At 38.2% G+C, this 11,043-nt stretch overlaps 1 protein-coding gene across 2 annotated transcripts in view; it reads right to left on the reverse strand.

The window, feature by feature from the left end:
- Nucleotides 1-11,043, reverse strand: part of LOC119420493 (glucocorticoid receptor) — a 74,226-nt gene that overhangs the window by 6,191 nt on the left and 56,992 nt on the right. For both annotated transcript variants that reach the window (XM_037687897.1, XM_037687896.1), the window contains 3 exons: nucleotides 7,976-8,248; nucleotides 3,357-3,501; nucleotides 805-935 (listed from right to left, as the gene is read on the reverse strand). In XM_037687897.1, the coding sequence (XP_037543825.1) occupies nucleotides 805-935; nucleotides 3,357-3,501; nucleotides 7,976-8,248 (549 nt within the window). The remainder of the gene's footprint in view (nucleotides 1-804; nucleotides 936-3,356; nucleotides 3,502-7,975; nucleotides 8,249-11,043) is intronic.

The raw sequence follows: 11,043 nt of genomic DNA on the forward strand, positions 1-11,043 counted from the left end.
AAAAAAAAAAAAAAAAAAAAAAAAAAAAAAAAAAAAAAAAAACCTACCCCGACACCTCGAATTTCCGATCTCCGCTATAGGGATACCAATACGATAGAGTCTTTATGCCTAAAAGGCTGAGCACTTGTGTCATATAATGTATATGTATTCATTCAAAAGATATCCAGGACACAAGTGATCAAATTTGTTTAAAAAAAAAAATCTAAATATTTCATTTATGGTTCACGCGTCAAACTCAAGTCCTGCGGGTCAGGTCTGGTCCTATGTTGTCATTTCATCGGTCCCCAAAAGTAAAAATTTCAATATTTCTGAAGTGGCTCCACAATCTGTGACAGACAGAGTCTTTATGCCTAAAAGGCTGAGCACTTGGTGCAAACATCTTGTGAGAGTTGGCAAGCCAAGAGAATAAAGACAGAATTTGTATTTAATCTTTTATTTTGTTGCAGACAAAGCAACAAAAAACACCAAAAATGGACCAAACAAACTCTTGGAGAATAACTGGAGCTGCAGAACCCAAAAAAAACAAACATTTTTTATGTATTTACTTCTAATTTCAAAGTAACATGTTAGTATCTTTTAAATCAACAAGTCCTGTTTGTTTTAAATGTATACCTCATTGAGGAAACATCATTCATATATCCCAATGAATTATTTGACATGCTACAACTGAAAACCGAGGTCAGGTTGGATCATTCTTCAACAGATATTGACTGAGATGAAAACATTTATGAGTGACAGTGAGCAGCAGTATCAACCAACATTAATATTTGACCTTTTGTGTCTCAGTAACATCTGTTTTCTTACCTGTGCTGAGCAGCAGGAGCACCTTCATGCACAGGTACTCGTCATAGGAGACCTGCAGTCGGACGAACTCGTTGCAGATCTTCAGCATCTGCTTGCACTGGTCATCCATGAGAGGCAGATTCATGCGCTCTCTGAGGAAACATAAAAAAACGTGATGTTTGGAGAACAGGTGGAAACTGCAGTGGAACAAAAACAGAAGAGAGGCGTAGGTTCGATACAACACGGCGCTTTTTCCACCGAGTCTGAAATTCAAATCTCATTAAATCCGTCCTGCAGAAGAAAAAAAACGGACTGTAAAACCAGTCGTGATGGATTTTCACACCACGTTTCCACTTCAGCACATTAACGTCGTGTTTTACAACCTTAAAAAGTAATACGCCTCTACAGAAACCAACCCCACCCAAAGATCTGCAGAGAAATATGATTCATGCTCCTTTTTTTTTCCTCTTTCTGTACAGTTGAAGTCTTCATGGAATGTTACTCCGTGATACGTTTTAACATGAAAAGTTTTACACAAAGCTGCTTTTGTTCCTATGATAACATTTACCACACACTTTGAACAAAGCATCTCCATTAAATCACATTTTCCTTCAAGTTTTAAAACAGCCATCTTACAGTGGACCAATATATGTGAACAATGTCAGAATAATAAAGATTACATGGATTTACACCTTCATTTGATTTAAAATATTCCTTTGACTAACATTTGACGTCAGCCTAATTCAAGATGGTCGCCAAAGCCAACTGACCTTAAACACCAAAATGTCTATAACGTGTAATATTAGGTTTCTAATTTATATTTCATTTCACAGTATTTTTTCTTAAGTAAAATCAAAAGACTTGTATGCTTATGTATGTGGCACCGCGGTAAGATTAGATGGCGTGTTGAAGCTGAGACACTAATATGTTGTGTCTGTTTATGTAAAACTAAAAAACTAAACAAACTGAGCTCCTTAAAGGGGCGTCCCATGGAGAAAGACTAACCACCAACCCATTTGACACTGGGACAAACTCAGGGGTAAAAATAAACCCAGACAAGCCGTGCGTTGATGTCCCCGGTTGCTGAGGGATCTGATTTGTGAAGGTTTGTGGTTTTCAAAATGAGTTTTTCCAAGATTTTTCTGGACTGGAACTGAACAAGGAATGCAAGTAAACCTTAATGTTATGGTGCAAGATATTCAAGTGGGTAGGAGTTATACTGTGCATAAGAATAGTGGTTGTTTATTTATTTGTTGTTTTGTTTTTTTTGCTTGTCCCAGTCAGTGCAGAGTGATGAATCCTGGCACAATGGTGGAACCAGGGGGTGGCCAATGGTGGCCTTGGCCACCATAGATTGAGCTTTGGCCACCCCAAGTGTCACCCCAATCATTTGACCTGACCTGTTTTAGGACTTAATTGTTGGTATTTCTATATTCTCTGTTATATATATGGTGTGATTCCTTGTGCCTTTGTATTGAAACTCTGGCACAATAATTTCCTGCGGGATCAATAAAGTTCTATCTTATCTTATTTGAGGAAACTATACTTTAAGCACTTTAAGTTTTACAGTTGAAGTACTTTTTAAAGTTTAAAAACTAGAAAGCGTAGCTTCCTCAAATGATCGGCGTGGTCGGTTTACATATATGTATGCCGGTGGCCATCTTGGATTCTGACATGGCAACCCAATTCTCAGTAGTGACCTTTCTTACGCCTAGATGCAGCCACACACACCACAATGGAAGTTGGCGTGTTGCTTATTTTTGACCCAATCATTTGAGGATACTACATTTTTAAGCAATATAAAAACTAGAAAGCAGTTTTCTCAAATGATTTGGGTTGCTGGGTCATATATAAGCCAAGATATAAATAGGTATATATGGTCATCTTGGATTTTGGCAACCCAATTTTTAGAAAATAACTTTTTTATGCCTAGATACAGCCCAAAATGGAAGTCTGCACCTAGCATATTTTTCAAGTTATCACACCCGGAACATGCACTGATGGACGAACGGACAGGGGGCATTTTACAATTTCTCCTTTCTGCTCCGCAACTGGGGAGAAAAACAACCTTGTAATTTATGGGCCTTTATGTCCTAACCCTAAAACGTAACTTATGTCTGAGTTGAATCATGGGCAAACAGATGGTCGACTAAGTGATGCCAAGAAACTGACACCCATGGAATGAGTAAATAAGAAGTAGATCAATCAGACAAGGGGCGGCACAGTGGTGGTGGGGCCTTTCTGGTTGGAGTTTGCATGTGTGGGTTTTGTTGGGGTACTCCGTTTTCCTCTCACAGACTAAAAACACGCACGTTGGGCTGATTGGTAACTCTAAATTGTCCCTAGGTGTGAGTGAGAGAATGAATGTTTGTCCTGTTTGTCTCTATGTGTCCCTGTGATGGACTGGAGACCTGTCCATGGTGTCCCCCGCCTCTCATACAGTGACTGTTGGATATGCGCACAAGTAACTCCTGTGACCCGGAAAGGGAGAAGCAGTTAAAAATAACGGATGGATGAATGAAGACAAAATGTTTTGCAGACACAGCAGTCTAGTTAAACAGCTGGGTACGCACTTGTTTATGACGAGGTCTGGGGCAAAGCAGAGCATCCTGCCGTTGCACTGCTCGTACGACCTCCAGCCAAGACTGAAGGACATGAGGAACAGCCAGGAGCACTGCAGCAATGTCATCTGGTCATCAAGGTGGAGGCTACGGAAGCCTGGGAGAGGAAGATAAAGCTGGTTAGACTCCAAGAACAAACAAAAACAAGTAGAAAGGAAAAAAGAAATTCATAACCCAATTATTATTAAAACACTAAACATGATATTTATTTTAAAATGTGCATTAAAACATTTTCACAATTTCAACACTGTTGTGCTGCCAAGAAGGTTTAAAGATTTGCCAATATTTGCAATGCTTTACAGACTGGGCCATGACTGGTGGAGAATGATTTGTATTTTTTAATTAGATGCTGGTGCAATATTCTGTTAAAAACAACAAGCGGTGTTTCTGATTCAGGCTACTGGAATAGTACTGATTTGCCAGAGGCTGATGGGTTGTTGTTTATTTTAACCACACAATTGTGATCAGGAGCAGCTAAAAGCAGCACCTGCAGTGACAGTCAGAGCAAGGCAGCTGTCCCGTCTGCCGCCAGTGTCTCGTTTTATTTTAGAGTTTGTCAGGATTGCAAAAAAGTCGACTGTGAGGAGTTTAAAAACAAATTTGCAGATCCAGTGTGTTGTGACTGGCAAAAAAAAGTCAAGGTCATACAGCATTAACTAGATTGGCTGTAGATAAATCAAATCATACATTTATTTGCACTCAATATGTTGAAGAATATTCCAGCAGTAGTATCATCTATAACACAGTTAGTTAATGGATTAAAAAATGCTAACCTTAAATGCAATACCATTAGCACAATAATGTAAGGATCATGGGGTACTGACATCATTTACCAAACAGCAAATCACATGCATGGGGGAGATAATCCATATCCATGCAACTAAACAAAGATAATAAAATAAAAAACAGAAAAAAAGCCACGACTGAAACTAGAAAATAGATATTTGTAGCTATTTGAACATTGTACCATTGGGAAGCTGTACTGACTGAAAATAATGACAAATACGATTTCAAAGAAAGCGACAAATATTACATTTTACAAATTGGTTATTGCCTAAAGTAATTTTAATGAATGAAATGAAATGAAGTGCATTTATTGGCATATCAATTTGTTTATAGTGACATTTATATACAGTAGTCCCTCGCTACTTCGCGGTTCCTTTTTCACGGACTCGCTCTATCGCAGTTTTTCAAAATAAGATCAGACATGACACACAACTGGCTGACTGATGGATGAGCCGCACAACCGGCATGGAATTTTTATTTAAAATAAAATATTTGAAATTATTTTGCACCTGCTGCACCTTTGTGCAGCTCATACTGCAGGATAAACTTCCTCCTGCAGCTGAGCGGAGAAGTGGGCGTGGCCAAGAGCGCTTGCAGGTGGCAAAGAGCAAAGGAGGCAAGGAGCTGAAATCATGACATGCTGTCCTCTTTTAGAGCTTTAAAGTTTAGAAACATTGTTTAGAATATTGCAAGTGTGGAAAGGGTTTAAAACACCTTAATATATATATACTAAAATAAACTACTACTTACTACTTGTACTACTATTCCTACTTCTCGGTTTTTCACTTATCGCGGGGCTTCAGGGTATGGGTCCCCTGTGATAAACGAGGGACTACTGTACGTATGTACTTGTTTTGGACATTTCTATAAAAATAAAACAATAGCAAAAGCATTTTATATATACATACAGATGGTATATAAAAAGACCGGCCTAACTTCTTTAACGTTTAAACTGGTTTACATTGTAGTTCAGTCATTTCCATTCCATCAAGATGACAAAGGTATTTTTTTCCTGTCAAGTCTTTTCATATTTGCTTTAAAACATGTCAACTTAGACAAGAGCCCCCACTCCTCCTGTTAAGGTCTTTTTTTTTGTCATCTTGCCACCTACAGACTCTGTATACACAAGTAAAAGAAGTAAGACCAGATTTATCTTTTGGAATGTCACTTGATGAAAAAGCCCAAGTTAAAGGAAAAACTGTGTTTGTGTTACAGAGAGCGTTCTCTGAGAAACACAATCTTAAATTTACACATAAAATATTTGGGAGCGATTATCGAGTTGCGCTTTCTTTCTCGTGACCAGTGGTCTGACTGGTTCCAAACTCTTTCCAGTTCTATTTTGTGAAGTGGAAAAAGGACAGGCGTTAATCCCTGATACTATATTTTTCTTAATGTTAACAATAACGATTTATTTTCAAAGTAATGCAATGCAGGTTTATCACTTTACGAACTAAAAAAAAAACAAAGTAGTTTCTCTTAAATCCAGTCTCTACCTGCTTCTAGTGGCGATGGCAGCATTTTAATCTATCTTTATGAACAACATACTATTAATGCTATAATATACAAATAAACTTGTAAACATTTAAGGCTTTGTGGAGTTTATTGTGACAGCCACTAAACATGCTATTACAATAAAAGGACAGATTATAAAGAAAATAAAGTTTTGGTTACTTAAAAGCATTTATTTGAATGAGTGGGGCAACTAACTCCAAACCTTCAAAAAAAACCCACAACCACACCAGTCTGGGTTGGTTTGCAAACATCTCATTTAGTGAATCACGTAGATTAAAACAAGCAAAGCAGGTTAAACTCCTATCAGAGGTAATTGCCCTTTTTGTTTTATCTCCATCCACCTTTAAATTTAAATTACGCTGCGTTTATTTTACCTCGGAGGTAGAAAGCCATTCATTGTTCCTACTGACAACTAGTTTTAATCAGCGGTCAAACATTTAACCAGAGTTTAAAAATGATGCCGTTGTTTGTCCAAAATGTATTGTTCTTAATGAAAGAGCCATGAGTGCATCCAAAATTACATGAAGAAATGTTGTTAAAATGTTGCCAATAAAAGCAGCAGGTGTTTACAGCTGCTTCATGAAACCAAATTACTATTAAAGAAAGAAATGTACATGTTTTAGAATTGCCAGTCAAATTTTTAAGAGTATTTACTAGATAGTTTTGTGTTATATCATTATGGGTTTCAGTGGTTGTTCAGTATTAGTAATATTACTCTTTTATGTTAAATTTCCCCATAATGCTCTAAAAATGGCCACTTGGAAAGTAATGGCTGAAAAAGAGAGTTATTATGACTTCAGGTGAAATTCTGACTTAAGAATGTCTCATAGCGTTCATAGAAAGCTTAGGAAATTAAGTCTAAAAGAAAAAAAAAACAGCATATCTGTCTTCAATCAGCATATTCATGAACATCCAAAAAAGAAAATAACCCTGGTCAAAACCTTTTTAAAGTCAAAGTACTTCGTTGGAACATGGCATCTTCATTGAGCCACAATTACGCCACGCTTTCATCTAATTACAGATTCAGCAGTTTGAGAGGTCACAAATTTTATCACACGGATGCTGAACATCTGTCTGCACTGCAAAGTGGAGCCATTTTTAAAAGTACTGCTTCTACAGTCAAACCAATTAAAAGAACAATTTGACTACCAATCTAAAGCAGATTTAACTAGCTGAATGATAAAACTCTACTACATCGTGCCTCCTGCATTAAATCTACTAGAAACAACAAACATCCGGAAAGCCTCTTTAAAATTATTTGCCTGACTACAGTAAAGGTCAAGGTTTCTTTATTGTCATTCGCAACTCATGTGGTGGAACAAAATTGCATACACAAGGTCCCAGTTACACAAATTTGTTCTGTTGATGAGGAAGTCCAGTATCCAGCAGTAGATGGACTTCTTCAGGACCAATGTGGTGAGCCTGGAGACCAGTTTGGAGGGGATTATGGTGTTGAATGCTGAACTGTAGTCAATGAAGAGCATTCTCACATAGGTGTTTTCCTTGTCCAGATGGCTGAGTGAGGAGTAAACTGCTGAAGCAATGGCACCATCTGTAGACCTGTTTGCTCTGTATGTGAACTGTAGGGGGTCCAGGGTGTCACGGAGAGAGGCACAGATGTGAGTCTTGATAATTTGCTCAAAGCACTGCATGATGACAGATGTGAGTGCTATGGGCCAAAAGTCATTAAGGCAGGATGCTGCAGAGGTCTTTGGGATGGGGCCATGAGTAGAGGTCTTGAAGATGGTGGGCACAATACACTGGCTCAGAGACAGGTTAAAGATGTTGGTCAACACCTTGGTGAGTTGGTCAGCGCACACTCTCAGCACCCGCCCTGGGATGCCATCAGGCCCTGATGCCTTGTGAGGGTTTACCTTCTTGAACGCCCGTTGGTGAAAGCAAGTAAAGACCTAACAACTGATCTAACTTCTGAAACAAACACGATGACTTCCTGAATTAAAATAACTTCTGCTTCTGGATTGACAGTGTTGTGAATTTTGCACAGTTTTAAAAGTTAAGTTGCACCACTGCATGGAAAGGTGACAAAACTCCCAGCTGATGCTCATGTCACTGAGAAGAAAATGTTTTGTGAATAATTTGACTGTGAATGTTGTTGTTTAAGCAACTGGAGATCAAAGTAGGTGCATCGGTAGCCCAAACATGAAAAAACACTTCATTAACCCCCGAGCCCAGTGTCCACCTGGTGGGACACATTTTGCTCGATCAGCATCATGAATCCAAACCCAAACTAAAGACGAGGAAGGTTTTGGTACCTGGCAGTGACTTGGCCCACTTGACGGCAGAGATGACCTGCTGTCCCCCCAGCCTGTTGAGCGTGGTCATGAGGCGTGACGAGGTGTCTGGCAGCGTGCTGTCGTAGCCCGAGTAGATGATCTCTGGTTCGATGGCCTTCAGAACAGACAGCATGGTGGGCACCAGTTGGGGCATGCTCTTCGGTATGATTGGAATGGGCAAGTTGTTAACGGGCTCTGATGGGCCTGGGGGCCGCTGAACTTTCATCTTGATTAGCTTCTTGTTTTTCCTCGCTGTGGAGTGGGACAGAAAATTAATAAAGAGAAGAAACATGAGACAAGAATATATAAAGACGTAAAGACCAAAACAATTCACCAAATCCCAAAGTAGTAAAACATATTGTTTTATTTATCCAACAACGCAAACATAAATAATGAATAAAACCGATAAAACAATTTTAACAACATGTTATTGTTGGACATTTAAGCTTCAGTTGATTTATAATTTTAAAGTCAGGAGCTTCATGTTGTGTTTTAAAGTCAACAATCAAGCATGAGAGCATTTCGACAAAACTTTTCCTGGCTCACAACTGGGAAACAATTATTTTCCATTTACTCATTACCTTCTTTTATATTTACCTCAACTATGGTTTCCTTCTGTAAAACAAATTCCACAGCTGAGTGCTGCTGAAGTCTGCATTTTAAAACTAAATAATTCGGCATCTGTTATTTAGCATCATTTCCATGTGTCTATACCATTTTTACAGACATTATATGTTATTGGGGGGGGGGGGACGAATAAAAGTAAAACCAGGGTTTGAGATAGAAGATTTATTATTACTGATTTCTGCCAAGAAAAGATCTACGATGTTATATATACAAATCTAATTATAATAAACCTTTTATTGTCATTTTTCAGTCCATTTTTGCCTCCGCACATCGTCTGCACACCATTTGGACATTTTCTAAAACTAAATGTGAAAAACATAACTGTTAGGATGTTATCATAAAACTAACATGCTTTCCGCACTCTACCTTTTTTTAATTTCCTCTCTATGTTTCTATGGCAACAGCGAGACTTTCAGTTCGAAGCCTGTTCTCCGACACGCTGCTGTCCATCAAATCCCACTTTCGGTCTTCTCTCTTGATTTGACACACACTGCACATTTCCCCACTCACCAATAAACTGTGTAAAACTACTAGTAGCCATTAATCACCCTGAAAGAGTATATGCTTAAAAATTAACAAACAAAAGGCAGAACAACCAACTTTCAAGCACTCTGAACAGTTGGGAGTTCTCAGCCTGCGGATTCCCAGGTCCATCCTCTTTAGAGCTTTACTATTGCACCGTGACCTAACAATTTATCTTTTGAAGAACCAAGTACTAGTTTATTTAAGGTTGGAGATTTAAACTAAGCTGTGAATACCACCTCAGTGAGCGTATGTGAGAAAGAAGATGCACTCTCATGGTCCTTGGCAAAGCACATTCATACATGAATGCATAGATGCACTTGTTGGCAGATTAGTGGCAAAATGTGTTAGATCGTGTGATAGAAAACAATAAGTAAGCAATAAAAGTGATGTTGACAGAGGTGTAAACATCATCTAAAGTAAAGGTTTAATCTAAATTTTTCCAATGACTGAACCATTTGTTTTTATTGCCAAAGCTTTCCAAAAAAAAAGGCAGGGTTTGAACATAGTTCGACTCTATGCAGAAGTTGAATTCATTTATCAGTTTCTATTAAAAAGATAATAATCGAACCTCGCATAACTTTAAACTAGAAATTCCTTTCAAATTAATTTGAAGTGACATCACAGTCAAAATGCATAAAACCTAAACTAATAGTCTATTCAATGTGTTGCGGTCAACAGAAATTCAACTTTCAATATGAATGGCAATTTTTTAATCTTCTGAGACAACTTGAAATGCAATAAGAATTTAAAAATACTGCACAATCTAAGGGATGCACGATATTATCGCCATGGTATCGAACGATATTAGCGTTAAAGTTAAATATCAGACATCGGCCCTTTCATCAAAACAACTCACCGATATAGAAGACATTGTTTTTGTATGACAACCCAGTGACAAGGATGCCTGCAGCGGCAGCACAACGTGATGACGTCATGCGCACCTATCTGATCTGATCATGGCAGAGAGGAAGACGTCAAATTGGCGGCGGTGTGGAAGTTTTTTTCCATTGGTGAGGATGTTGGATTCCGAAGATTTTTGGACTACGTTGAGCCTCACTACATCGTCCCCAGTCAGATATATTTTTCCGACATAACCTTTCCCGAGTTACAAGTCGTCATTTCCAATGTCATTTTTCATTCAACCTTTATTTAGACAGGTAAATCTCATTGAGTCTCGAGGACTCATTTACAATTTACCTACATCGAGAAGCTAATAGCAGATAGCGCTTGGGTGAGTTTTACCACAAATATTTGGACGTCAAATGTTAGCCCCGTTAGCATGATTAGTCTTATGGCACAATGGATAGACAAAAACTTTGATCTTAAAAAGTCTGTCCTTCATGCACAGGAGTGCAGAGGATCCCACACTGGAACAAGCCTCCACAAGTGAGACATCTTCACAGGTGACTAATGCTAATAAATAACATTTAACAATTTTCATTTAATACAAGTTAAAGTGCTATGCATATCATATGGCTGTTACTGAATATATGTCACCAGCTCTTACAGCTGTTACACAATTGTTGTAGCAAATAAGCCTAAATTTGGCCGATAACCGATATGCCAAATAAGCTTTAACATATCGGCAAAAATCTATTATCGTGCATCCCTACACAATATGAAAGATAATAAGTATAATAATGCTAAGTGTCTAAAACCCATCTAAGATTTGCTTTAGGTATCCCTAGCTCACCTCAAGAGCCCTGGAGATGCATTTTGACAACTTCACGAAAACTTTTCTCTGCCAGATTTTTTTAAGTAACCCCACTAATTATGAATAATATTTATAGAAACATTTGTGTGTCCAAATCTGTCCATATTAATTCCAGAAGTGTCCTTCATTAAAATAAATAAAAATTTGAACGTAGAGATGGCTGCTAAGGTGGGCACAGTGA

This window comes from Nematolebias whitei, chromosome 14 (genome assembly GCF_014905685.2).
Source record: "Nematolebias whitei isolate Nwh7 chromosome 14, NemWhi1, whole genome shotgun sequence".
Lineage (NCBI taxonomy): Eukaryota > Metazoa > Chordata > Actinopteri > Cyprinodontiformes > Rivulidae > Nematolebias > Nematolebias whitei.